The sequence below is a fragment of the Antennarius striatus genome, chromosome 17 (assembly GCF_040054535.1).
Source record: "Antennarius striatus isolate MH-2024 chromosome 17, ASM4005453v1, whole genome shotgun sequence".
In the NCBI taxonomy this organism is placed as follows: domain Eukaryota; kingdom Metazoa; phylum Chordata; class Actinopteri; order Lophiiformes; family Antennariidae; genus Antennarius; species Antennarius striatus.
In genome coordinates, this window is record NC_090792.1 from 19,403,878 (window position 1) to 19,429,792 (window position 25,915).

At 47.0% G+C, this 25,915-nt stretch overlaps 6 protein-coding genes across 7 annotated transcripts; 3 read left to right on the forward strand and 3 right to left on the reverse strand.

The window, feature by feature from the left end:
• Window positions 1-151: 151 nt before the first annotated feature.
• On the reverse strand, window positions 152-1,789 carry spmap2 (sperm microtubule associated protein 2). The gene is made up of 6 exons (XM_068338255.1): window positions 1,461-1,789; window positions 1,240-1,301; window positions 1,016-1,073; window positions 819-945; window positions 559-721; window positions 152-491 (listed from the first exon to the last, which is right to left on the reverse strand). The coding sequence occupies exons 1-6, from the start codon at window positions 1,520-1,522 to the stop codon at window positions 250-252; spliced, it is 714 nt and encodes a 237-aa protein (XP_068194356.1). The 5' UTR covers window positions 1,523-1,789; the 3' UTR covers window positions 152-249.
• A 433-nt stretch (window positions 1,790-2,222) lies between these two features.
• Window positions 2,223-5,712, reverse strand: LOC137610767 (SH2 domain-containing adapter protein F-like). Its single transcript, XM_068338567.1, has 8 exons — window positions 5,478-5,712; window positions 4,515-4,764; window positions 4,311-4,412; window positions 4,072-4,234; window positions 3,739-3,987; window positions 3,489-3,666; window positions 3,236-3,355; window positions 2,223-3,152 (listed from the first exon to the last, which is right to left on the reverse strand). Exons 2-8 carry the CDS (start codon window positions 4,758-4,760, stop codon window positions 2,966-2,968), a joined length of 1,245 nt encoding a protein of 414 aa, XP_068194668.1. The 5' UTR covers window positions 4,761-4,764; window positions 5,478-5,712; the 3' UTR covers window positions 2,223-2,965.
• Window positions 5,713-5,901: 189 nt separating this feature from the next.
• Window positions 5,902-8,184, reverse strand: yju2 (YJU2 splicing factor homolog). Its single transcript, XM_068338568.1, has 8 exons — window positions 8,062-8,184; window positions 7,703-7,803; window positions 7,443-7,587; window positions 7,191-7,325; window positions 6,924-7,105; window positions 6,697-6,844; window positions 6,380-6,548; window positions 5,902-6,300 (listed from the first exon to the last, which is right to left on the reverse strand). The coding sequence occupies exons 1-8, from the start codon at window positions 8,083-8,085 to the stop codon at window positions 6,185-6,187; spliced, it is 1,020 nt and encodes a 339-aa protein (XP_068194669.1). The 5' UTR covers window positions 8,086-8,184; the 3' UTR covers window positions 5,902-6,184.
• Window positions 8,185-9,239: 1,055 nt separating this feature from the next.
• LOC137611316 (cocaine- and amphetamine-regulated transcript protein-like) lies at window positions 9,240-10,046 on the forward strand. The gene is made up of 3 exons (XM_068339444.1): window positions 9,240-9,374; window positions 9,474-9,554; window positions 9,794-10,046. The coding sequence occupies exons 1-3, from the start codon at window positions 9,240-9,242 to the stop codon at window positions 9,899-9,901; spliced, it is 324 nt and encodes a 107-aa protein (XP_068195545.1). The 3' UTR covers window positions 9,902-10,046.
• Window positions 10,047-10,459: 413 nt separating this feature from the next.
• On the forward strand, window positions 10,460-18,646 carry LOC137611283 (microtubule-associated protein 1S-like). The gene is made up of 11 exons (XM_068339387.1): window positions 10,460-10,622; window positions 11,371-11,466; window positions 11,517-11,533; window positions 12,365-12,556; window positions 12,774-12,911; window positions 13,003-13,504; window positions 13,605-13,691; window positions 13,797-16,066; window positions 16,461-16,581; window positions 16,657-16,874; window positions 17,042-18,646. The coding sequence occupies exons 1-11, from the start codon at window positions 10,460-10,462 to the stop codon at window positions 17,195-17,197; spliced, it is 3,960 nt and encodes a 1,319-aa protein (XP_068195488.1). The 3' UTR covers window positions 17,198-18,646.
• A 455-nt stretch (window positions 18,647-19,101) lies between these two features.
• LOC137610666 (growth arrest and DNA damage-inducible protein GADD45 beta-like) lies at window positions 19,102-22,015 on the forward strand. 2 transcript variants are annotated; one of them, XM_068338393.1, is made up of 4 exons: window positions 19,102-19,570; window positions 19,950-20,051; window positions 20,156-20,406; window positions 20,507-22,015. In XM_068338393.1, exons 1-3 carry the CDS (start codon window positions 19,533-19,535, stop codon window positions 20,379-20,381), a joined length of 366 nt encoding a protein of 121 aa, XP_068194494.1. In that variant the 5' UTR covers window positions 19,102-19,532; the 3' UTR covers window positions 20,382-20,406; window positions 20,507-22,015. The 2 variants fall into 2 exon arrangements, with proteins under 2 accessions (XP_068194494.1, XP_068194493.1); XM_068338392.1 differs by having other exon boundaries at window positions 19,115-19,570; window positions 20,156-20,372.
• Window positions 22,016-25,915: the final 3,900 nt, after the last annotated feature.

Consider the following 25,915-nt stretch of genomic DNA (forward strand, 5'->3'; position numbering starts at 1 on the left):
CGACTATTAAACAATTATTTGTTTCTTATCAATTTTTAATGATTCAATCTGAACAGAAACAACACAATAAATGTGCTTGAAGAAGAAAAATCACTCCAACTGTAATTTAAACGTTTTATCAGAAATATGTGATTTTTTTATTTTGGGGCCCAAACTGGATGTAACTGAATAAATTAAATTATAGTTTAATCTGTAAGAATCTTCATCCGGTTTGAGGTTAATCCAGGAGATTAACCGATCATCCCGCCTCTAGCTGGAGCTGCATTTACGCGCCAGAGGCCGGCACAGCTGCTGGATTCGGGTGGAGGGGTTGGCGGATCGAGCCCCCCGGCTGATGACGTAGGGGTCGTAACCCTCGAACAGACCCTTCCTCTCCTTGGGCCCCGACAGCTCCAGGAGCCTCTGGCTGGCCACGTGGCTCCTGGCGGCCCTGCAGGTGGGCCAGCAGTCCGGGCGCGCCGCTGCGTAAGAGGGGTGGTCGCGTTTGGGGGCTGCAAAGGTGGGAATAAACGTTAAATAAAGCGAGATTAAAGGGGAATCATGGGGGGGTTGATTTACTAGCGAGCAGCTCGATGTGTGCTGAGGCTTTCCGGGGCATCGTGGCTCCGGGTCCCGGTTTAGGTTTGGGGCCACAGTCCTCCAGGGGGGGCCTCCTCCTCCTCGGCTGGGCGAGCTGACAGATCCGTGAAGAAGCGACGGCCGCCTGAGCTGCAGCCTTCACCTGGGAGCACACGTCAGGTCACGTGTTGCATCACGGTATACACACACACACACACACACACACACACACACACACACACACACACACACACACTCACGGGGGCCAGCAGCGGGAGGTCCGGCTGCCAACCGGCTGCAGGGGCCCGGGGCCGGGCGAGGTGACACAGCCTGCTGGAGGCCACGGCCCGGAGAGCCCCGCCGCTCACCCCCCAGATGGGAGACCGCCTGGAGGGGGGGGGGGTCCAGTTTGAAGATGAAGATTTGTTCTGATGTGAGAAGATCTGGGTTCACTCACGTGACTGGGGGGTAGAACGTTTTGTTTCGACACAACTCCAACCAGCGGGGGGTCAAGACTACAAACACACACACACACACACACACACACACACACACACACACACACTGTTAGGTACCGTGTGTGTGTGTGTGTGTGTGTGTGTGTGTGTGTGTGTGTGTGTGTGTGTGTGTGTGTGTGTGTGTGTGTGTGTGTGTGTGTGTGTGTGTGTGTGTGTGAGGTACCGGTTCTGGTGGTGGACCCGGTCCTCTCTGGTGGCAGCGCATCCAACCAGTAAACAGACCGACTGGAGAGGAAAGAGAGGAGGAAGAGGAAGGTGATGAAGAGGAGGATGAAGGTGATGAAGAGGAGGATGAAGGTGATGAAGAGGAGAGAGGAGGATGAAGGTGATGAAGAGGAGAGAGGAGGATGAAGGTGATGAAGAGGAGCGACAGCTCAGACGTACCGGTCCGGATGTCTGAGTCTGTTGTGTTTGGGCCGAGCGAGTTCCTGCGTCCTGGTTGTCATGGAAACAGTCGAGCTGATGCGGGGTGGGAATGGGGGGCAGCCTCACCCAAACACGGACACACAACAGAATCACCGTTACTTTATTTACTCTGATTCCACAACTACTTCCGGAAAACACAAAGTCAACATTTACTTTCGACCTGTACCTGCTCGTTTCCTGTTTACCTGCGGTCTGTCGCGGTCACACCGACACCTGCTGGTTGCCAGGGGAACGGGTGACGCAGAAGAGCTCCTATGCGAACAGAGCGAGGGACGCCGGTATTTCCTTTGACGCCAGTTCTTATTTTTTATTTTCCAATTAAAAACTAATAGCTGTGAGGATTAAATGTTATATACATCATATTAAAGTTTTAACCATCATTGATTGAACATTATTAGACGATTAAATGTGTTTGAACTCGTGTAAAACGCGGTTTCAGAATATGGAGCAGAGTGAGCCCTCCTGCCTGTTGACGATGATGTTCATAAAATCCTACATTTATACTGTATACTATAAAACTATCAGAAACAAAAAAATGAATTATCAACTTGATATAACTTAGATTATTAATAGAATTTGTAATTTCTATTCTTTCTTAATTTCTATTTTAAAATAAAATATGAATATTTTCCCTTTGGGATTTTTTTAAGCATTCATTCATTCGATATTACAAAACGATGGAAACAACACAGACGCTTTAAAAACAGATGAAACATTTATTTCGACATTCAAAATCTTATAAAAACAGCAAACAGCAGTAAATAATCTACCAAAGCTTCTCATAATACTGTTTATTACGTAGAACAGATCAGGAGTCGGCTGAAGCCAGAGGTCAACAGGTCGTGTTGGAGTGATATTATTTCACTTTGTTCACACGTGAACGGAACTGCTGGGGGGGTACGGGGGGGGGGGGGCATCAAGTAACATTCAGAGGCCAGAGGAACCCAGAGATGTCAGGAGGAGCGTTTGTTGAAACAGAGACGGATTATAAAAGTGCCGTTTGCAGTGACATCACATATTTACTGCATGTTCTACTACATCTAATTCAAATCCCCCACGCCTGGGGGGGATTTGTTGGTTTTATTGTTGGTTTGTTTTGTTGTTTTAAAGATGAAACCCACCAGAACAGAATCGACAGCCTGGACGATTGGCACCAAACAAATGAAAACACACAAAAAAAACTCGTTTTAATAAACCGATGACTGCTGATTCCTAGAAGCCCGTGAGATTAAATACATGTGAACTTCAGTGATGAAACCATTTCACAGGCGTGTGTTCACAAGCACTGATCTCTCTTCAGGAGCCGCCAGTGTTGAAACAGGAAGCGTGGCGCCGGACGGTCCGAACTCCTGGGAGCGGCGCCGGCGGAACGGAAGGCAGGAGGCGTGAAGGAACGGAGGACCAGGTGATGTGGGGTTAACGTGTTCAGTAGCACCAGGAAGGAGGGAGGATGGGGGGGCGTGTCAGAGGGTCTGCACGATGACGGGATACAGCAGGGACATGTGCTCGGCCCCCCGGATGGGCAGCCGGTGGGTGGTGTAGTAGTGGATGACCTCGGGGATGCTGGAGAAGGGAGGGCTGTTCTCCCCCAGCACGAAGCGCCCGTCTGCCGCCTGGGTGAACTTCATGTGCATGAAGCCCTTACAGCTCCTGAGGGGGGGGGGGGGGGGAGAGGAAGTGAGACCTCTGGTGACACCTCCCTGACCCTGAGCGTCCGTCCCCACGTGACCCACCTGAGGGAGAGGGAGAAGTCGTTCCTGCAGGTCTGGCTCTTCCTCACCAGGTAGGAACTCTCTTTGCAGAGCGTCAGGAGCGTCTCTGCCTCCGAGCGGCTCAGGGACCCGTGGTACCACCTGAGGAGCGTCGGCACAAAGCAGAGCAATAAAGATTCACTTCAATTTGAAACTGAAATGCGAATTTCTCACACGTTAGAAACGTTCCGTACAGATCAACCTGAACGGTTTAGGGAACAAGATCTGACGTTACACTTGTTTCTCCAGCGGCACAGACGGATCCACTCGCTCCCCCAGGAGAGGAGGCGTGTCTCCGGCCAGACGGAGCGCGGTGGGGTCGGCGGAGGTCGACGCCCCTCCTGCAGCTTTGGCGAGCCTGGTCTGCTCCGTTTGAGCTCTGGATCGCTCCCTTTCCGCCCCCTCGAACTGAACTGCGGTCGAACGAGAACGCAGAGTTAACGTGGGAAAAACGTGAGCCGTTGTCGCTAACGACGGATGCTAACCCGCTAGAGCTTTAGAGATGTTGTCCTTCTTCCACTCCCAGGGCTGGTCGTATTCGTCGGCCGGCCTCTCGTCGTCCTGGGGCAGCTTGCTCTCCCTGCCGTCGATCGATCCGCCCTCCCCCCTCTGAGGCAGCGTTTCTGCCGGCGGAGCCCCTCGCTGGTGACGCGTCCTCTCCTCATACGGGTTGTCGTACAGCTGGCCGCCGTCTCCGCTCCCAGACCGGTTGGTCATCATGCTGTGTTGCAGCTCTGCGTAACAAAATCCAAAGAATTAAACGTCACAGGCAGGCAAATGAAGTGAAAACGAGTCAGTACATGTAAAAAAAACTCAACCTGAGATGATCCTCTGAGCCTCAAAGGGCTCCATGTAGCTGCAGCAGTCGGCCGGCGCCGGCGGGTTCTCCCAGGTGGGTCTGCCTCTGGGGCCCGGACGCACATCAAACGGGTCAGAGTAGTCGGTGTCGCCGTCCAGCACCGCCGGGGCGGAGGGAACGACCTGTGGGGATGGAAATAAAGACATTAACTCAGAAAACATTAATATCATGATTAAAATCTGTGTTTAAAGTTCTTACAGGTTCTTCTTGAATCGTCACGGGACTCAGAGGAACTTTACAGCGTCCAAACTCCTGAGAGTCGACTTTAATTAGCCGGTGCTTTGGTGACACCACCTTCACCTGGGATATTAGAGAAAAACTTATAAATTCAAACATTCCCTTGTTAGTATTCAGAACAAAAGGATAAAGAAAAGATCCCACGACCGTAAAAACATGCCTCACCTCCACGCCGTTAGGCAGCACCGACCCAAACGCGGGGAACGAGGGGAGGCTCACTGTGGCGCTGCAGGAGCCGAATCCACCATTCTGATGCTCCTTATCAGAATGTTGGTACGGATCCTCGAAGTCCAGCTCCTTCTGAGCCCGGTAGGCCCTCAGGATGTCGCTCTCACTGTAATCTGGCCTGGGGGGCTGAGGAGGGTCGCGCCTGGTGCCAAAATTCAGGTAGTCCTTCAGCCACTTTGCCATGGATCTGAAAAAAGGAATGTTAAAAAGTGGAGAAATGAACACATGATTTCATGTTGTTGGAAGATTTCAATCAGATCAGAAGTCATTTCCACATTGAAAATGAAATTGCCCAAATAATAAAGTTGAAGTTGTAGATAAATATTAAAAACAAGTAAATAACAAACCTGAACCCTAATTTCTGGTTTTTAAAGCGGCCCCATTAAAGGGATTTAATGTACGCCGACCAAAAAGAACTTGAACGTGTCTGCAATTAAATGTCGCGATTCATTTTAATTCTCTGTTGAAGGAAAAAAAAAAGGGGATTTTGACATCGCTCAACAGGTCCGGTAGGAATTATTTACCGGTTTTCTTGAGGTTTACGGTGATTAAATCTTCGGTTTCGGTACCGGAGGTGAACGCTAGCCACCAAGCTAAGTCAGCAAATCACTGCAAACACTAACAATAGCATGTTAGCATGTTAGCATCAGAGGGTAAATAATAATAAAAAATGTCCGCAAGTCACTAATTCACAACGGGAGGCTGACGTCAGGATGTCATGACAAAACATCAGCACCAGAATAAACTGTTATGTTCATTTAATGATATGTTATTTATTGAAAATGTCAAGTTTTCAGTTATTCATTCCGGGCAGCGCTCTTTAAATAAAGCTAGTGTAGCCGCGTTAGCTAACTAGCCGTTAACTAGTGTTCACCGCGAACGTCTCTCCCATGAGCTCACCTTCCTTCTCGGCATTGACGGCTTCCAGAACCGGTTTAATCGCGTCAATCTGGTTAGCATCCGTTTGTGACGCGACCGGGACTAAATTGAAAACACCCGTGAGCTCCGTTCAGCTTCCGAGCCAAGCAGGTCGGGTCAGCTAACCGTAGCCGGACCAGCGGACCAGACGTGAGCGGACCCGTCCCCGACTGTCCGTGAACGCAACACTCACGAAGTCTTAAAGGGGAAGTGGGATGTTTTTAGTTGGGGGATATTAAAGCTTAAATTAAGGCCATTTTAATTCAGTTTCCCAGTAATGTCATCAAAATTATTCAGATTAAATCAGTAGATCTACTTAATGTGATTTTTTTTTATATGGGAATCTGTGGTAACAAAGAAATTCAAGCCACAGCTCATGTTAACATCAAACCTTATGTTAACATTTGAACATCTGCAGGGCAGTGGGGGGGGATTAACCAGCTCACACTGTCACCCTTCATTTGAATTTAAAATAAGTCAAGGATAAAAGGAATTAGCAGTTTATTAAACCATAAAATATACAACTGATATTTCTCACAAGAAATGACAAACATAATTCCTGATAACAGACACACTCATCAGTTTTTATATTAGGGAGTTCCTGGGAGAGAGTTTCACAGATTTCCTGTTCATCATTTAAACATCTGAATTTGAGTCCCTGGCATCAAAATCCATCCCTGTGGATCTCCTCATTCACTGCTGCTGCCGTCGCTGTCCGAATACGCCCCTAGAAGGCTTAGGGACGATGAACCGTTTTGTGTGGTGACTGCTTTAGAGGCAGAGTCAGCAGTAGGCGCCTTGGAAGCTAAAAGAGAGGATAAACAATTACTAATCCAACGCAAACACTTAATCATACCAGCAGTAGTATAAAGATGACGTCTCACCTGTTTGTGACGTGGACCCAGCTGTCATTGCTGTGGTCGATTTGTTGCCATTTGCTGTTGGTTTCTTTCGTACGACCAGAGACCCCAGAGCCCGACCCCCACCCAGCGTCCCCACGCTCCTTTCCCAGCTCTCCACTTTGGTCCTCTTTGGTCCTGCAGCTGAGGTTCCCTGTGAAAAGTAGAAGGAATTCCACGTTTCAGATTATTTATTGAGTCTTTATCAGCGTGCAGCGAGTCCTGCTGCCACAGGTTTCAAATTAGAATTTAAATGGACTACAGCAAATCTAGCAATGTGAAAACACGTCAGTCACACACACCTGTGTCTCTGCAGGTGAATCAGCAGCGAGGATGTCCGTTGGTTTTTCTGTGCTGAACATCGTCGACTTGGAGCTGCTGCATTCCTCCTTCTCCTCCTCCGAGTCAGAGTCTCTGAGTCTTTTCACGAGAGCGCGATCCAACATCTCTCTGAGAAGCAAAGCAGTCAGTTTGGGTTGTTCGTTTTTTAAGCTGTCATGATATAAAACTTTTAACCTTCCTCACTCACTTTGTCTCGCGCTCATCCTCTTCTTTCTCTCTTTCCTTCTCCACCCTCTCCAGCTCTCTGTACCGATCGATCATCCCCTCAAAGTCCACCTGGGCCTGCCTCTGATTCAGCTCCTTCAGCTCCTGGAGATTCTCCAGAACCTCCATCTCCATCTTGGAATCCTTTGTGCGGTTCTCCAACACCTGGAAGACAATTTGAGAATTCATCAGTTTTAATTTGTATTCCCGTTTAAAACAATAACATCCCATTTGGATTTACATCACAGACCTTCATGGGATTGTTCAGCTCCTCGTCCTCCCTCTCCTGCTGGATTCTCTTCTCCTCCTCCTCAATAAGCTTCTCCGCCTGGAAGTTTCTTGTTGCACCGTGTTCCATAGCGTAGTCTGTGTTTTCTGGGTCAGTCTATACTCACAACAAGAGGAAAGAGTGTGAAATGATTTGAACATCCCGCTGGAGAACATTAAAAAAAAAAAACACAAGAAACTATTGAATCTTAACCTCTGCATTAAAAACTCTCACCTTAAATGTGATCTCAGCCAAACACCGAGTGCATTTGATGTAGAAACGGAAGATGGGTAAACCCATGTACAGCTCGTTCTGAACGGTCTCTTTGCGGGCGTTGAACTTCTTCCCCTTGTAGATGTACTCACCACACGTTTTACACCTGTTAACAGCCAGAGACACCATGATGACGACATGATGTTTATAAATGTGTAGTAAATAGTTTGAATAGTGGAACTAAAGCACGCTAAAGGGTGAATAACCAGCAGGTGCTGTACCTCATGTTGAACGGAGCCATCAGTCTAACAACATACTGACGATCCTTCGGGAGCTTTAGCTTTGGGATTTTGGATGGATCGAAATCCGGAGGGTAGTATTTCTGCGGGACAAGAAACACAGTATTGAAAATAACAGCAACGAATCGACGGAAATTACACGATTTCTATCTAACTGAAGCCATCGTTGTTAAAATAAATGAGCAGCTTTAACAAACGTGATCCAGTGTTTACTACTTTATCTGTTGTGGGGGGGATTTAGCTTCCGAACTAGCATTAGCCCGTTTGTTTTACGACACAACCGGTACGCTACGACTTTTTTTTTTAAATGTTACGTGATTTGTTAGCGTTCGCATACTTACATTAAGTACTTTTCTTTCAGACATTGTCGCCTTTTACTACAAATACAACACGGAACAATGAGTCGTTAGCTAAACTGTTATTTAGCTCCGCACCGCTCAAGCTAGCTGATTGGACCGGATTTCCGGTCTCGTTCTTACTTTCTAAAGCGCTGCGTGAGCTTCCGCCCCCTAGCGGAGAGGACGAGTAACAGCAGGAATAAAAGCACAGCGAAGGCAGTAAGTTTTCTTATTAGAGATGTACAGTTTGAGTGAAAGGCTGTCACCACGGTTACCATCAGGTAACTATTTATTTCTTACTGTACAGTTTACCTACTTCCTTTCAATTTATTACTGGTTTAGGAGTGTGTATTTTTCTATTAAATTGTCAGTAATGGCAGCAGATTTGCCAACGCGCTTTTTACGTTCACGAGATACAGTAGTTTTAAAATAACCAGAATATAAAATAATGTGAAGTAAAAATTTGGCAAATTATTTATTTCTCTCAACTCAAATGAGCCAGAGACTTTCTATGACTGGGTGTAAATTTTTTTCCCTGTCAAAGAAATTACACTCATATAGCAGAAAAATCGTCTCTTGGGCGCGTCATGAATTGTCAAAGGTGACCAGGGGTCGGACTGTTGGCTAAAGGGGTGATTGAGGTTACTCATAGAAGAGGAAATTAGATCCTGACTACAGATTGGTGTCAATGTGGGTTAACCTGAAGTCTGATTTAACATTTATTGATGTCACAAAGCGGAAGTTTAGTAGATCAGCACGGAAGGGAAGGTTTACTCTTCTTATCATATGTAAAGAGCATGGTTTTATGTTTTTGGTCAAACAATCGTGTGAAGTGTTTAATAAGTTTTACTGTGTTCAGGCTTAACATGTTCAAACGACAACATATTTCAGTAATATTAAAAACATTTGGGAAGACGTTTGTCACTCATTCAAGGCGCAAATACGTTTTCAGACATGTTTTATGTAATGTCAATCCACCTTTAACCACCCGTGACATCATCCCGACGGGTCACTTCCTGTGATTATCCCGGGTGGACACGGGAGATGAGCGGTGTGACCCGTGTCAACAACGGCCGTGAATATTTCAGAGGTCCGCTGCTGTTTAGTGTCTCTATAAAGGGGGTCTCCATCCAAGACACCTCCAGACCAGTCCTCAGACCTCCTGCTCCTGCTCCAGCACCATGCTCCGCGTCAGAGCTCTCCTCCTCGCGGCCACCTGCTGCTGCGCGTACCTGTGGCTCGTACGCGCGGACGACTCCTCTCTGGAGACGCGCTCGTCGGACTTCACCCTGAAATCTCAACAGGAGAAAGATCTGGTGAGGGAATATTCACCTGAAATGTTTCCGCTGAAGGATAAACTCGAGCTGTTTGAGCTTTAACACTCAGGTCGAGTTCAAAAACACTTTTCTCCACAGATTGACGCGTTGCAAGAAGTTCTGGAGAAGCTGAGGAGCAAAGAGATGCCCTTAGAGAAAAAGCTTGGCTGGCTGCCTTCGGTATGTGCACCAAAGTGGAAATCATGAAATTAATTTGTATTTTATGCAATTGATTTAGTTAATTGTTCATTTTATCTAATAATGCTCAGAACATCTTGTAAATACAAAAACACATTCCATTAATTGATTTGCCTAAAATAGATTTAATGCCTTACTTTTCAAATGCATTTGAGTTTTAAAGTAAATCTACAACCTCAATCCATAGTTTTCATGCATACATCTCACTTTCATTGTTCCAGTGTGACGCTGGGGAGCCGTGCGCCGTGCGTAAAGGTGCGCGTATTGGAACGCTGTGCAGCTGTCCCCGAGGAACTTCCTGCAACTTTTACGTCCTTAAATGTTTGTGAAGGCTCGTAACACCTGTTGTTAACCCGTCATGATAGAAATAGGAAATTGTGGTACATGTGATTAATAAAGGGCACTTTTTGTTTTGTAAACTTGGTGAAGGTTTTAAAAAAGATTGTAATGTACTTCTTTGGTTCCATTATTCTTATTGTGTGGGTGAGGGGAGGGTGTAATGAAATGATCTGTGGAGATTCTCATTGATCCGCAGGTCATAGCAATTATTTCGAAAGACATTTGTAAGATAATGAGCTCAATAAATTGATTAATCTCCGGTGTTTGTGTCTGAATTAAGAAAACAGTGAAGGATTTTATCTCCGCAAACTCATATTTTTATTATATTTCCCCACAAACACCACTTGTTGGTCATTTCCTCCCATCTAAATTCATAAAAACACTTAAGGGACGACAATAAATAAGAGCACATTGATTCCTTTTGCCACATCTCATCAATAATTCACCCTCCTCCCACACATTCACTGCACCAGCGGCTTCTCCTGGTAATAAAAGGCGCCGTCGTGGGTTTTTTTTTTTTTTAATGACATCACAGTCAAGTTTCCAACATGGCGTCCAGCCGGGTCCCGGGGAGGGAGGTCCAGGAGGAGCTGAGACGACCCACGACCGCAGACCTCGACTCCTGCCTCCACAAACACTCTCTGCTCATCATCATCGGACGGACCGCTCAGTCCGGACAGACGCGTCTCATCAGCGGGGAGATTGAACGAGGTGCGTTTATTCCAGCGCGTTTCTTCTCCCTTTATCGCTTTAAATATATAAATTCAAACCGGATTTTTTTTTTTTTTTAAACATAAACCATCGTAGATGATGCTAAACTGACCGGTGCATCTTTTACTGGTTTTTTATCCACCCGGACAGACCGAGGATGCGTCATCTGGCGGGACTCCAGCATCGCCTCATCCCTCTGGGCGCGTTATAATTAAATGCCGTGTGGGGCTGGTGGTTTGTTCTCAGGATTATTATGTCAGGAGACGCTCATGGGGGGAAATTTGACTATGAAAATATTCAATCGACACAAAACCATCAACCTTTGCGTGTTTATGCGAATCAGTGGAGACTGGAGGCAGGAGATGGAGCTTGACGAGATGGAACAGGACAGAGTGTAATTTTATCAGGAAGCTTGTATTTGCAAGCAGCTTATATTAAAACTAGGAATAATATTAATAATAAATTAATCATAAAGAAGGAGGTGCAGGGACAGAGATGAGGATTAAACACAGATTACTGGTCAGGGGCTGGTGGAAACTGCTAAACCAGAATGTCACTTCTCCGTTTGCTGGTGGAAACATCCATGTTGTCAGGGGTGTGTCTCCATGTTGAGCTAAAGCTAAGCTAATAATAAAACCTGTAGACCTCCATGCATCTTCATCAAGATGAGTACAAACTGTTATCATTTTGTTTGATTCATCGGGTCATGCTTGAAACTGAAAACACAATTTGTCGTTCCTGTCTCCAGGGATACGCTCATGGGATGTCAGCTTAAAGTCCTGTAACCTAAACGTCTTTCTCCGAGAGTTCCTCTCCCATCACACGGCATCTTTTAAGGGTGCAGGTAGGTTGATTCCACTCCTTCTCTGAATCCTTTGACCCTTTATCGCTCAGAAAGCCCTGTCTCCATGGTAACCCCCTGGTTTAGCCAGTCAGGGCTCGAGGAAGGAAGGAAGGAAGGAAGGAAGGAAGGAAAACATGGGTGGGCCTTTTTTGCAGAGAACATAATAAGGACCTGTAGACATGTGGCGTCGCCCTTCTTTATGTGCATGTTTTAGCATTTTAGCAGCGCCGACGACTCGCTGGGAAACTGGTGCAAAGACAGACATCAGACTCAGACGGTCGCGCTGCAGGCGAGCTGTGAAGTCAAGCGTTGAACATCAGAACCGACGAGCGTGTTTGTAGGAAGGACAGAACGACAGCAGGAAGGATTTATTATGAAGGATGAGATGTTATGAAAGACGTGAAAGATGAGAGAAAGAATTGATGCTTAATGCTGAATAATTGTTAAAATAATGAACAAGAATCAAAGACACAGCGTCTGAAAAACAGGACAGTCTTTATGTGTAGTTGCAGATTTTCCAGGGCAAGTATTTCTGAATGCACCTGGACAAAAACACCTTGAGATGTCATTCCGATTTCAGAGGTGTGACATTGGATGTTTTCTGCACTGGAAAGCATAAAAATTGCCAAAAGATGAAGCGGTGCAGGAGTCGTAACGCAGTGACCTCATTTTTGTCTCTAACTTGAGTTAAAGACAAAGAAACTTTTGTCTCTATTTGGGTCGGTTCTCCGGCGGCTCCTCTCAGACTGGATTCACTCCTTTCATTCTCCCTGACTCAGCTGTTCCATTTCTTCCTTCCTTTTTGCTCAGACAATTAATCGGCCGCCAGGTTCACTTTCACAGCAACTTCTCCTGAGTTCCCTTCCTGTTTGCCTCCAGCCTCCCTCTCCTCCCTCAGAGAGCTTCCTCCACCCTCCATCCATCCATCCATCCATCCATCCATCCATCCCCCGTTTGCTTCTGCCTGTCCTTCTCTTTCTATTCTGTTTTTCTTTCTGCCTCTTCAGGGCAGAAGTGTCTTCGCCACGGTACCAGAGTGTTGGACACTCAGGTGCTGATCAGTCCGTCTCAGGATCAGGCCCGTTCAGAGGTGAGGACATGAATCCTGGATAGATATTGGACCGAGCCGGGGGTCGTAGAAATGCATTGGAACAAATATCCTGCTCTGAATTAACTTGGAATCCAAACCATAAAATTCATCTTTATTTTCTGCTCTCTATTCCTTTCTTCAAACTCCTTTTAACTCTGGATTTTGGTGTATTTTTTTGTGACATCACAAATGGAACGACGGTTCCCTGTCTTTGCAGGTCTCGGCGCTGCTGTCCAGAGACTCTGTGTTTAAGCTCCTGGTCTTGGCCGGTCAGAGTGTGGAGGAGAGCGGAGAGCTTCTGTTCGACAGGGGGCTGTTCTCGCCTCAACACCTGAAGCAAATACTGACGGAGGAGGTAAAACACTTCTCCATCTGGGACCGGGTTAATCTTCATCCTGAGATGACATCACAAGCAGATGAACGCCGAAAAATTGTTCTGTCTTTAGTTCTTAGATCGAGAGTTTTCAGATTCCTCCTCCCAATTCGATCTCACCGTCCGCTGTCCCGACACCGACCACTGGAGGGCGACGCTGTTGGGGAACCAGCCTCCACAGGGTCCCATCGCCCTGCACATCAACCCCCAAGAGGTGCTGCCAGCCATGGAGGCCCTGGGGGAGTTCACCTCCCTGATCTCGGGCACCGTTTCCCCTCCGTCTCCGTTTGACTTGCTGCCCCCGCCCACCACCGTGGGCTTCCTGAAGCTGTCCCGCCCCTGCTGCTACGTCTTCCCTGCTGGCCGTGGCGACTGTGCCTTCTTTGCTGTCAGCGGTTTCACGGTGCTGATCGACGGTGGCTCGGACTCTCAGGCTTGTTTCTGGAAGCTGGTCCGCCACCTGGACCGGGTAGACGCGGTTCTGCTGACTCACATCGGGACCGAGAACCTCCCCGGGGTCAATGCCTTTCTAGAGAGGAAAGTAGCAGAGCTGGAATTGAGCTCTGGCATCAAAAGTAAGGAATCAGGCTAATTATATTTCTGCAGCTCCCTATCCATGTGGGAAGTAGCTCCTCCCTGTTTCCTACCCAACTTTCTTTGTTTTCCTTTAAACAGACGACGGGTCGAAGAGGCTCATCTCCCCAGAGCTCGGCGTTGTGTTCTTTAACGCCCCCAGCAGGTTGCAGATGGAAACGCAACCTTGTGAGTGATGCCTGAAACCTTTTGTCCAGTCCTGTTTGTCTGCTTTGCCTTGGTTGGTCTCTGCCTACATTCCCTGAATACTCAACTAATCGTCGTTTCTCTCAGGTGTTGACGGCGTGATGAAGAGTACAAGCCAGGCAGCCCTGACTCTGCAGTTATTAAAGAAGTTAGATATTACACCGCAGCCATTGTTTCGACCGCAGGGGGTCCCTATCGAACCTCTGACCCTGTTCCAGAAGATGGGCGTGGGACAGCTGGATTTATACGTCCTCAACCCCGGCAAGAACAGCCAGGAGTATCAAACATTCATGCAAAACTGGCCTGATGGGGCATCATCAGCATCCAAAACCCAACCCCTCCCTCTCCCTGTGCTGACCTCGGTGTCCGCCCTGCTCGTCTGGCACCCGGCGTGCCCCCAGGAGAAGGTGGTCAGGGTTCTTTTCCCGGGTGTCACCCCACAGGCGAAGCTGCTGCAGGGGCTGGAGAAGCTGAAAGGACTGGCCTTCCTGCAGAAACCCACGGTGACCACCGGGGACCTGGAGAGGATGGGGGAGGAAAAAAAGAGCAGAAGGACAGACAGCCAGGACAGCGGGAGGTCTCACGTAAAAGAAGGGAAGGACAAAGGAAAAGTCATAAACGGAGTCGGTACCAGAATTAAAGAGGTTGGTGTGAAGCAGAAAGCGTCATCAGAGAGGAACCTTCCAAAGACGGGAGGAAAGAAGGAGGAAAAAAGGGATGCTCTACTTCCCAAACCAAAGAATGAAAACAAAGTTAAACTGAAAAAAGAAGCTAAAAATGACTCCAAAACTGGAATGACAAAAACAAGAAAGCCATCAGGAAAGGAGGCAACAAATGACAAGAAGGTGAACATGGAATTGCCAAAGGGCAACTCCCCGAAACCCGATGCTGGGACGATGTCAGAGAGTGTTGGTTCCAAACAGCAGAATCAAAACACATCCAAGGACCCTAGTGGCTCCAAAATGTCCACACCGGAGGACATGACAGCTGATTTTCTCAGGCTTCAGGAGGAAACTATGGTGATGGCGGAAACCACAAATGAAGCAAAGGGAAGCAAAGACACGAAAAACAAAGTTGCTGATGCCCAACGGGAAGATGCGGAAGGTGTCAAGGCAACAACGGGCAAAGACAGCAGTGATCAAGAAATGCAAAACATTGCTTTGACTGCTGGAGGGAAAGTAGACCCGTCTCTAAATGTTCCCAGACCGGTAAAAGTTGTGGGGTTTCCCTGTCCCTTAAGCAGGACTCCGACCACTAAGCATTCGGTCCAGCTCGACTTAACCCCGACTGAATTCACCCTCCTGGACGGAGCTTTGAGGAGCAGCCCTCCTTCAAGATCCTCTCCAGACAACCAGGCCCCAGCTAGCCTTGATGAGGAGACCGTAGAGCCCGACTCTCCTGATTCGCGTCCCAACAGCGCCGGCCACACCCCTTACTGTCTGTCTCCAGATGACGTTTGGTGCAACAAGGCCACTCTCAGCAGGTTACAGGCCCATACGGGCAGCTTGGAATCATCTGACGCCAGCCAGACAAACGGATCGTCCAAGCAAAGCGACGACCAGCCGTGCCAACCCAGAAACACTCAAGAGAGCCACGGAAGCACCAGAGAGAAGCACCTCAGCTTCCTCTCTCTGGGAACATTTAAAGAAGGGTCTTCAGACCCGTCTCCGTCACTCGCCACCACCACCACCACACACTCCTTGCCAGCAGAGGTGAGTTCACCTCAGTCAACAGAAGTGGACGAGTCCCTGTCCATGTCCTTAGAGCAGGGACCGTCCACTACGAGCCAAAGAGAAGGGGATGACAGTCTACATCACTCCAACTCCAACGGGGGTCACATTATAGGGATGTCTTTACCAATCAGGAAGCCCCTGAGATCTTCGGGACAGTCTTCCGAAATGTGGCGACCTCCGGCTCCCAACACACTTCATTTTGAGGCGTTGAACCATGACGTGGATCTTTGTCTGGTCTCTCCGTGCGAGTTCAAGCATTTCAAGCCGACAGACTCTGGTTCAGGTGCAAGCGAGTCCTTTGTTTCGCAGCATCACCACAACAACAACGCAAAGGATGCATCACCCAGCGAGTCCTATCCACGTGTGTGCATGGAAGACTGCCCATCCACAACAGCGGACGGAGCTCTGGACTCCGAAGACGAGTCCTGCAGTGAGCCGTCTAACTCCCCCCACGACTTCTGCACTGGGCAAGGTTTGCCCCGGGACCCTCTCCCGATCCCAGCCAGGGACAGTCCGCCCCTGCCTCCACATCCGGACACAGCCATGCCCGTTCCTCAGTCTGACTCTGACAATCACGGGAAGAGGGTCAAAACCGCCGGGATGCAAGGGAAGAAGTCTTCAGCGGTCAGTTTGTCTCATGAGTTTAAAAGAAAAGGACAAGTTTAATCTGTAAAAAAACGGAAAAGATGTTCAAATGACGAGAAAATCTTGCCAAAATCTTCATTTAAAATATAGAACATACTGGTTTCACATTGAAAAGAGCCGGAAACAAAATTCGAGAAACCACATCAAGGCATTAGACAAGTCAGCTTAACCACGGTTTAATTCCACTGGTGAGAAGATAGGCATCACCTCTGAGGAAGGATGGACTCTCAGGGGATGACGTAAAACCACATATTTGGTCAAAGTTGACATTTTCAGAGAATCAGAGTCTTTATTTTTTGAGCATCCCATGACTTTTTTTTTTTTTAACATAAGTCATTCTCTAAAGTTCAAAACTTCTCACATTTAACTTCAGGTAGCTGAAGCCTCCCAGAGATCCGGCTCAGGGAAGACCAAGATGGGGAAGGGGAGCGTATCTGCAACTCGGACACCTTCCTTCAACGCTCGCTCAGTGCCAACAAAATCTCCCCATCAAGGTATGAAATACAAAATCTAAATGACACAAACGTCTTCTGCCTCTGGTTCCTACACTGATGTCTCTCCGGTTGTAGGATCCAAGCCTTCCCCGGCCGGGGAGGTTGGCGTCTACGTTGACCTGGCCTATGTTCCTTCCGGAGCCGCCTCTCCGACAGTTGACGCGGACTTCTTCAAATGCATTCGCTCCTCGTGTTACATCATCAGCGGCCAGAGTCCCGAGAGAGAGGAACTCCTGAGGCACACACTGGACGCGCTGCTGGACAGCAAGAAATCCTGGCCGGACGCGATACAGGTTTGCTGGAATTTACCCCGGATATAGTAGGAAGAAAGTCAAAAGTTAGGAACTGATGGCCCAAATATAGCAAAATCATTACCCACGAATTGAATGAGGAGGGTCTTGGTTGATTATTAAATGATGCTTCAGGCTTTACTCTATAATTGCTTTCTCCACACCTTTAGGTGACGGTGATTCCCACTTTTGAATCGACGCCGATGCAGGAGTGGTACCAGCAGACGCTGGACCGACAGAAGGAGCTGGGCATCAGCGTGCTGGGCTCCAACAGCACCGTCGCCATGCAGGACGAGACCTTCCCCGCCTGCAAGATAGAGTTTTAAGACTGGGATGCAAACGTTTGGCCGATGCAACCTTTTTCTGCATGAGCTCTATATTAATGAATGTGTAACGACGCAGGACGCTCACCCCAAACCCTTCAGGCTAATCGCGTCTTTGTGCTGCTTTATGATCAAAACCCTGCATTTCTTTTTATCCAAAGAGGGCAGATATTCCTTTGGGGAGTTGTGCATGATTGTTTTTGACCTATGACCCCGCTGGGATCGGGAGAGGAGCTCGAGGGAGAAGCCTTGTCAAGCTGCGAACTCCGAAGCGGCAGATTATTCAGTGTAGTTGTCGTTCTTGCAGAGGTGCGACGTGTCTGCGCTTGTTTCTGGATGCGTTTGGCTGCTTTTCATGCAATATCGATGTAGTTCTAATAAATCCGGCAACTTCAAATGCTCTCAAATGACTCTCCTGCCATTTGACGGTACCTGAATACGTCTTTTTGTACCGTTTTGATCGTAAGATGTCCTACTTCGCACCTCTAATGGATCTCATTCACGTTGTGGTGATCAGGTGTTCTTCGGTTTGAGCGTTATGTGCAGACGTGAGGCGAGGCGTTCTGTGTCGTCACCATCAGATCTGAATTAATCAATCATCCTAAAAAGTGTAGAGATGATTTGCACTTAAAAATGCACCAATCAGGATTCAGCAAATGCTGTTGGAGGTATTATGTCCTATCTGAGTTTAAAAATGCTAAATGTGATGGATGGAGTTTAATCTGACAACAGATGATAAAAAACACTTATATGATTTATTTATATGTAGAGTGACTATAAAGAAATTCATATCATTAGTTTTAATTCCTTATTTATGGGTCTTCAGGGTCGTCTGGAAATAACTGAGAGTCTAAACTCAACTAACTAAACAACTAACTAAACTAACTCTATTTATTTATATATTTTCATCAAATTACAGATTACTAAAATAAAGCACTTTGTAATATATAATCTGTCTCACATATATATAATTTGTCTCATAAAATGAGGCAATTATCGCAAGTCTGAATGTGATTAAAAGTTGTTTTTTTTTACGAATGAAAGTGAATTTTTATTCAGAAAAAATAACTTCAACTATATTTTATAGTTATTTAAAAGTATTTTTTTCACCATCATCACAAACGTGTTTTATGTTCTGACATCAGTTTTGATTGTTATGTTTTTAAATCGATATTTTTTTCCAGTAAACTCACAGGAAATTTTACACAACTCCTTTTTCTTCATGCAAACCGTTGAAATGATGAATGAAGTTTAGAGGGTGGAACTATCTGTAATCTGGATTACCTGAAACCGTGTGAATTATAGGCATGTGTTTGTGTCCTGCATGTAAAACACTCTCATGATATTCATGAAGACGGAGCGCAAAGCATTGTGGGAGAGCGTGATGTGTGGGTTGAAAACAGATTGTAATATGTGGAGGAATATATGAATAAAGAATGTGCATCACCTCTACGAGTGGACTCAAATTTTTATTCCACGACGCATGGATGACGTAATGACGCTGCGCTCGGTCACGTGGCTCTTATTCCCATCGGGCCTGTCGTTCCCTCTTCTGACCACCAGGTGTCAGTCATGCTTCCACAACCACCGGAGGTCAGACCGGGAAATGAACTCTTGTCACTCAACCGCATGAGACTAGAGCGATTTAATTAGTTACCGTCTGCGGATGAATTCCCCTGCAGCAATGTGATTTTATCTATCAGTCATTTCCAAAACCGATCAACAAGTCAGGGATGACGAGTCGAGTTAATAACCGCACAAAAGGGTTTATTAAATTCTTTCTAACTCTCTTTTCTCTCAACGACACGCAGCTGCTAAATTAAATTTGCAATTTTACAAATACTTTCAGACTGACACAGAAATAAATGTAGGATTCTTTCCATTGAAATCCTTAGATTTCAATGCAATAACCTAAGGATTATTCCATGGAAAACGTTTCTGCAACACATTTTTACTTTTGCGTCATGAAACACGTAAATTCTGTTAGAATGGGTGGCACCCCCTCCCTTCTTCTCCAAATTGTGTTGACAAAAGAAAAACAGCCATGCAAATATGACATTCTTTCACAGCCAATCGCGACGCTCGGTTGGTTTCGGTCCCGCCCCTTTCTCTGCTCCACTGTCGTAACACTTCTATTAAGAAACACTTCAGCAGTTCCACGGAACTTCAGTGGAAGTGGTTCCTGCACCGGGTTACTGGTTCTCCTGCGCCGGGTCACTGGTCCTCTTGCACTGGGTCATTGGTCCTCCTGCACCGGGTCATTGGTCCTCCTGCACCGGGTCACTGCTCGTCCTGCACCGGGTCACTGGTCCTCCTGCACCGGATTCAGTGTGTGAACATGATTCCAGAGGAAAGCTACGGGTCCTCCGAGAACAGGTGAGATTTTTTTGCGACCGGTTTTTGTAATCGGATTAAATTCTGGCGGTTGTTGAGCGAATACACCTTTACCTGTACATTTCCTGCATCGAATATGGAAAAGAACAAACAAGGGATGCATGCATTAATATTGAGTTTTAAAAGTCAGAAACTCATAATTCCAATTTCAGGACTCGTTTGTGCAACAGTGCACATGCGCGTCTCAAATTATGCGTCGCTAGTCGGATTAAAATTAAGACCCTCTGCAGAAACAAATGCAGTTGATGTGTTGAAAGCGTTTAATCCAGGTGTGATTGATGACCTGCAGCATGTTTCATGCATTCTAATCTTTATTTGTTTATTCGTGGCTCTTCTTCTTCTGTGGTGCCCCCCCCCCCAGGAAGCAGGCTGTGGGTCTGGCTCTGGAGGAGCTGCTGGTGGCGGCTCAGAAACAGAACTGCCTGACCGTCGGCATCTACGAATCAGCCAAACTTCTCAACACGTGAGTCGATAAGAAGACTCCTGCTTCCATCCCACTCGTGCAAGTGTGAGTGTTCATGTGCAACTCATCCTCCTCCTCTTCCTCCTCCTCCTCCTCCTCTTCAGAGATCCAGACAGCGTGGTTCTGTGCGTCCTGGCGGCCGATGACGCCGATGATGTGGCTCTGCAGATCCACTTCACGCTTCTGCAGTCCTTCTGCTGCGACAGCGGCCTCACCATCCTACGGGTGTCGGGGGTTCGACGCCTCCAGCAGCTCCTGGGGGCCGTGGACGCCAACAGGAACCAGGAGGAGCACCGAGATCTCCACTGCATGCTGGTCACGGTCCGTTGACTCATCACTAACTACGCTCTCTTATGTAACGCCGATTCAGACTCTTTTATGATATCTTTTTTTAGTTTGATATTTTGAGTTCATCTGAATTTCTAATTGCGTCCCCCCTCCGCCCCCGCCTGTAGAACCCCCAGGCCGAACACTGCAGGCTTCAAGAGGTGGGGACCTACTGCCAGGAGAGCAGACGTGTTGACCAGTGGGTTCCTGAACTGGTTCTGCAGGAACGCTGACGAACTCGACACCCCCTCCTCGGCACGCAGACACAAACGGGAGTTTTCTGCGTTCAGACACTCGTGAACCCGGCGCTCATGCAGGCGCCGCCTGGAGCGGACCCCCACCACCACCACCACCACTACCCCCCTATGACTGACCACCAGCAGGAACTGGGACAAGAGTCGGACTTGGAGGGCCGGTCGTTTGGAGGTTTCACGAAACTTAAATTCTGGTGTGAACGCTTGTGGGTGCGGCGATCAATAAGAGGGATGACAAACACGCCCCACACCCTGGCATGTACCTGGAATACCTGCCTGTTTTCTAAGGACCAGACAGGAATGCTGCAGTGAAACCATTACCCAACATTCCTGACTCTTCCTACATGGGAGAGGACCTGGAGAGAAGAAATGTGTCACCCGTCTGGTATTTGTGAGCCGAATCTGGGCGTGCGGCGCCCGCATTCCTCCGGCGAGCTGCTGATCCCTCCAAAGGCGTCATCGTCGCTCGATGACGGAGCGGAAACGAGCTCCGATTTGGCATCAAGGTGGGGAGGGGAGGGGGGGGATTGAGGACGTTTTTGATCAGACTGATGCAGGATAATCAGCATCTGATATGATTAATCCACCGTGAATGGTGGGAAAAAACAAGCGTTGCTGTTAAACTGAAATGGAATTTAATTTATTGAGCGTATCAATGGTTTTGTGCAGCTATTTATGTCGTAACCATCATGCTCTGTCAATAAATTATATTCATGATGGAACCGTTTGTTGGTTTTCTTACTAAACAGGCTTTGTACTCGGTTGCAGTGTGTGTGCGTGTGTGTGTGTGTGCGTAATGAAAACCACGACAGCAGCTGAGTCACGCAAATTGCAGTTGGAAAACAACAAGCTCTCAGGGGGCAAGGTCAGCAAACCAGGGGGTGGGGGGGGGGGCTTTGGCGCGTCCTCGTTGGTGGGGGTTGGAGACGGAACAGGAAGCCAACCCAACCCGCTGAAGCTGCAGGGAAACAAAACTTCACCACACGGCTGGGAAATAGAAGCATTTGCTTTCAGAAGAGGGGAAAGATAAAGAGATGTGAATTCGCTCCAGTCACATTCCAAACCTTTCTGTGTAGCCCCGCCCATGCTGAGGTCACGTGATCAGGTTTGCAAGATGTTGCTGGAAGACAGTGGGGGTGGAGTTGATCCTCTTCCTCCACCTGATGCTCACATGTCTGCTCACACAGAGGGAACAGGAGGCACATGGACCTCCCATTTGTTTACCACCGGCTATAAAAGGAGTGACCGGCCTCTGATTGGCCGGGGTTCGTCCACCATGCATCCCATTGGCTCTGGCTTGAAGAAAGGAGGGGTTGCGGGGTGTCGTTTGAGTGACTTTTGAAGCAGGGCTTCCAAAGCCGAACACATGTCCCCAGACGGAGGCCTGTGAACAATGACATTCCTGTCAAACGACCCACATGGGAGGTTTCACCCAGCAGAGCGCTTTGTTTACGCTGTTTGTGCAGCAATTTTTCATGTTTGTCCTGCACACCTTGTACCTGACAGCACAAAGATCATGTGTGTGCATGTGTGGGAGCAGTGTGAGGCAGAGCCGGGCAGAGAATAAATGGGATTAACAGGATTAAACAAGATCATTAATGCTTAAATGCTGCAAAACGTATAACATTATGAAGTAAGCATTTAACGGCATCAATGCAGAGTAATTTAAAGCGAATATACTAATATTACAAACCTTAATCAAACAGTTGATCAAGGCTGTTAATTTTTAATCGCTCGTTTTTGTTTTTAAGTTTGTCCGTTTGTCTGCAGGATCTTTAAAACAGTGAAAATCAAAATGCAAATAGCCAGAACTGTTAAGAAGTTCCATCCAGATGTAAAATAGATCAAGTTATGCAGAATATTTTTTATTATTATCACTACTTATTAATCTTAAACACATGGTTGCAAATGCTAGAAGATAATTTCCTAGATTAAGGTATAAAGTGTCGTTATATAATTTAGCAGGTAGCAGATGAGAGTAAAGCCACGTCGTCATGGTGACGCCATCATGCATGTGCTGCGTCATGGTTGCTATGATACAATAGTTCAGATACCACCATGAGGATTGTTGTGTTTTGTTCCAAGTTTTCCAAGCAATCTCATGGTTAGCATGTTAGCACAGCTTCATCTGATGGGAATGTCGGTGCATTTACGTACCATACCAAAAGAAGTAAAACCAGGAGCGTTCTTATTATACTGTCTTTTTATTAATGTTATCTACTTCTCAATATCATCTTTTTAACAGCAATATCCACAAAATATTAACAGTGTGCAAGAAAACATGAGTTATGGCACATCAGAGAACAGTTACAAAAAATAGATATATTTTTCTTCATAATCAATCAAGGCAAAAAAGATACATATACTGTATGCATACACAGGAGATCTGAACACAAAGGATGATTCTCAGGAAGGGCTGGGAGCTCCGGCGGCGACCCCCCCCCCCCACCCCCACCTGTGAGAAGCCTCAACTCTCCCCACGCAACCGGAAGTTAGCGTCACCGAGCTCCCAGTCACGTCTCAACGGCAGCGGGTGTCGGCTCAGGTGACCCCACCACCACCACCACCACCAAAAAAAACAACAACCCAGCATTGACACGATATACGCCACAATAAGGCAACCTAACAACCAACCGACCAATCAGACGCACCGTCAGCCGAACCAGCTGTCTGTTAGCCCAACCAGCTATGGAGTGATTTTTAAAACAAATTAATGGTAAATTTGGCATTGGACTTCATCAGGACAACATCTGTGTGTGTGTGTGTGTGTGTGTGTGTGTGTGTGTGTGTGTGTGTGTGTGTGTGTGTGTGTGTGTATAAAATGGATCTATTGCAGTTTTGTGTTGTGTGAAAATTAAATTTATCCTCATCAGTAATTCTGAATTTCTTCCCATCTTTCGCTGAAAACGCACTCATGTTTCCGTTTCGCGTTCATTCGTACGATTCCCGTTAGCAGCATTAGCGTATATTCGCAGGAAACCATTAGCATAGCTAATCAGTTAGCCCCCACTGACCTGGAACTCCAACACCTAATTCAATTTCTACACCGTGTTTCTGCATGGATCGATTCATGTATGGTAAATTTACCCATAATTATTAAATGCAACCAATAAAACACAACCGAGTCAGGCGCAGGTAGAGAAAAACAAAAAGATGCTTCCAGTGAGTGAATTTGTCACCTTCTCCAGGGTTACTATTGGTTACCATGATAAAAAAAAATAGCTTCCCACACTTCAAACTGTAGTTTTTACTCGTGACAGGAGCGTTTTCTCCTTGCATCCCCCTCCAGGTGGTTAAAAAAAAAAGAAGAGCATTGGAGGCTAAAAACAAAATAACGCCGCTCTGACTCACAGCATCACATGACCCGCCCTCGGATCAGACTCGCCCCGACCTGCAACACCAGGGCTGCAGGACTCGTTCCTCAACGTGCATCCATTTCTGCTTCTCCTCTACACCTACAATCCTGACAAATCATCCGCTTTAGCTCCCGAAGGCTAATGCTAACCACCCCCATGCACATGCACGCTAATGCTCAGCCCCCTCCATGGCCAAAAACTCATTTTCTCTGTACTTTGGGAGCAGCTTGCGCTCTCTGTTTGGAACAAAGACACATGAGTGATGGAGCCGGGCTTTGCATCGGCCGCCGTCACCTCCAGTGAACGAGCGCTGACTGATTAGCAACAGAAGCGTCGTTTCAATTGTCAAGCAGGACTTTTTGTTTGAGAAAAAGAGCCAGATGACAAGTTTGAATTCCGTTCTCATGTCTGCACAAAAGATGTGACGCTACAGCTAGTAGTAGGTTAGCTTAGCTTAGCATGAAGTCGGTAAAAGTGCAGGAAAATCTTGCCAGACAATCACAAATAGCTTAGCAATACCACTAAACTCACTCTGAGTGGATAAATCAACTTTTGCAAACTTTCAGGTGCTGGTGGGTGGAGCTTGCCAAATATGCATATCATTTAGGGAAGCTAACAGGTAGCAGGCTTCATATTTACTTCATAGACACAAAAATAGTGGGGCGCACAACAGAACAAGCCTTTTTTTAACCCAATCAGGACACAAAACAAACCTCTCCACCTCCACAAATAAAATACAAACACTGTCTACGCATCGCCGAGCAGCAGGTGGTTCATATTGACCCAGAGATTTAAGAACGGAGGGTGGGGGTCATTCCATCCTGACTGTCCATCAGCAGCCATACGTCCTGAAGACCCCACCCTGCTGTCACTGTATGCCACAAAAACCCCGCCCAAACCCTCGAATGTAAATACGACACAAAGCTCCCTTCTGTCAGCAATAAACCGTCAAACTCGACGCACAATGACAGACCTCGCCTCTCCTTTGACGTGAATACAACTGCAAGAGTGTGTGTGTGTGTGTGTGTGTGTTATGTCATGTTGTCCTTGATGCCTGTTTCCCACCAATACCAACACATGAGGAAAAACCTGCTGTGGCATCCAAAGAGAGACCCGGAGGTCGGTTTTGAAGATCTGGAAGATCTAGAATTGTCTGTTTTTGTCCAACATAAATTTGACGTTTCCTCAAGTGTTTGTATTTCTAACGGTGGGGGGGGGGGTTTTCCCCACAGGCGTCTAAAATCTGACAAAAGAAACCCAATAATACTGAAAGAAGACAAGACATGATCCTGACAGAACAGAAGAAGTACTTAAAAAAAAAAATCCACAGAGAAGGATTCTGTGTTCAGATTTTGTATCTTACAAACACTGTACAGGGTTAATACTCGACTGACCGGGGATCCATGGACTCCATAGAAAGAAGAAACTCAAAAAAAAAAAAAAGATCAAACCCAAAACAGCTACTCTTCAACTTATCACTTCTGCGCATGTCTGAAAGAAAGTTTATACAGTTGATTCGTTTCCCTCGACTTTTTTTTTTTCTTCACGTTTTCATCAGTTTTTACAATCAAGTTTGGTTTGAGAGGAGGAGCATCGAGGAAGAGGAGGAAAACCTTACCGAGCTCAAACCGGCTCTTCTATCGGGGGCGACCGGACGCCAACGGCCGTTTATTCTGATCCGAAATGAAGCCAGGACAAAAGCCTGGATTTTACTTTTGAGAGTGTCGGTTTTCTCCTCGGTCGGTCTGCGATTTAGCCCTCCCTCGGGTTAAAGCACAGAGACGCTAGATGTACAGTAGAAATCTGGTTATGTATAACCCCCACCCCACCCAACCCCCCCAGGTAACAACTGGATCTCCCGTTTCATTAGCAGTTAACAGCAGAGAGGAAAATAAACCTGATCAGCCAGGGGTGACACCTACGTCCA

Coding starts and splice junctions, on each gene's coding strand:
- spmap2 (XM_068338255.1), bottom strand. CDS start 1,522: ATGACAACCAGGACGCAGGAACTCGCTCGGCCCAAACACAACAGACTC. Junction 1,302..1,460: donor AGACTCAGACATCCGGACCG/GTACGTCTGAGC, acceptor TTTCCTCTCCAG/TCGGTCTGTTTACTGGTTGG. Junction 722..818: donor ACCTCCCGCTGCTGGCCCCC/GTGAGTGTGTGT, acceptor GTGTGCTCCCAG/GTGAAGGCTGCAGCTCAGGC.
- LOC137610767 (XM_068338567.1), bottom strand. CDS start 4,760: ATGGCAAAGTGGCTGAAGGACTACCTGAATTTTGGCACCAGGCGCGAC. Junction 4,413..4,514: donor TGCTGCCTAACGGCGTGGAG/GTGAGGCATGTT, acceptor CTAATATCCCAG/GTGAAGGTGGTGTCACCAAA. Junction 3,153..3,235: donor GACTTCTCCCTCTCCCTCAG/GTGGGTCACGTG, acceptor CCCCCCCCTCAG/GAGCTGTAAGGGCTTCATGC.
- yju2 (XM_068338568.1), bottom strand. CDS start 8,085: ATGTCTGAAAGAAAAGTACTTAAT. Junction 7,326..7,442: donor TGGCTGAGATCACATTTAAG/GTGAGAGTTTTT, acceptor TTGTGAGTATAG/ACTGACCCAGAAAACACAGA. Junction 6,845..6,923: donor GAGGATGAGCGCGAGACAAA/GTGAGTGAGGAA, acceptor TTTGCTTCTCAG/AGAGATGTTGGATCGCGCTC.
- LOC137611316 (XM_068339444.1), top strand. CDS start 9,240: ATGCTCCGCGTCAGAGCTCTCCTCCTCGCGGCCACCTGCTGCTGCGCG. Junction 9,375..9,473: donor CTCAACAGGAGAAAGATCTG/GTGAGGGAATAT, acceptor TTTTCTCCACAG/ATTGACGCGTTGCAAGAAGT. Junction 9,555..9,793: donor AGCTTGGCTGGCTGCCTTCG/GTATGTGCACCA, acceptor TCATTGTTCCAG/TGTGACGCTGGGGAGCCGTG.
- LOC137611283 (XM_068339387.1), top strand. CDS start 10,460: ATGGCGTCCAGCCGGGTCCCGGGGAGGGAGGTCCAGGAGGAGCTGAGA. Junction 12,912..13,002: donor AGCAAATACTGACGGAGGAG/GTAAAACACTTC, acceptor TTCTGTCTTTAG/TTCTTAGATCGAGAGTTTTC. Junction 16,875..17,041: donor CCTGGCCGGACGCGATACAG/GTTTGCTGGAAT, acceptor CCACACCTTTAG/GTGACGGTGATTCCCACTTT.
- LOC137610666 (XM_068338392.1), top strand. CDS start 19,533: ATGATTCCAGAGGAAAGCTACGGGTCCTCCGAGAACAG. Junction 19,571..19,949: donor TACGGGTCCTCCGAGAACAG/GTGAGATTTTTT, acceptor CCCCCCCCCCAG/GAAGCAGGCTGTGGGTCTGG. Junction 20,373..20,506: donor TCCACTGCATGCTGGTCACG/GTCCGTTGACTC, acceptor CCCCGCCTGTAG/AACCCCCAGGCCGAACACTG.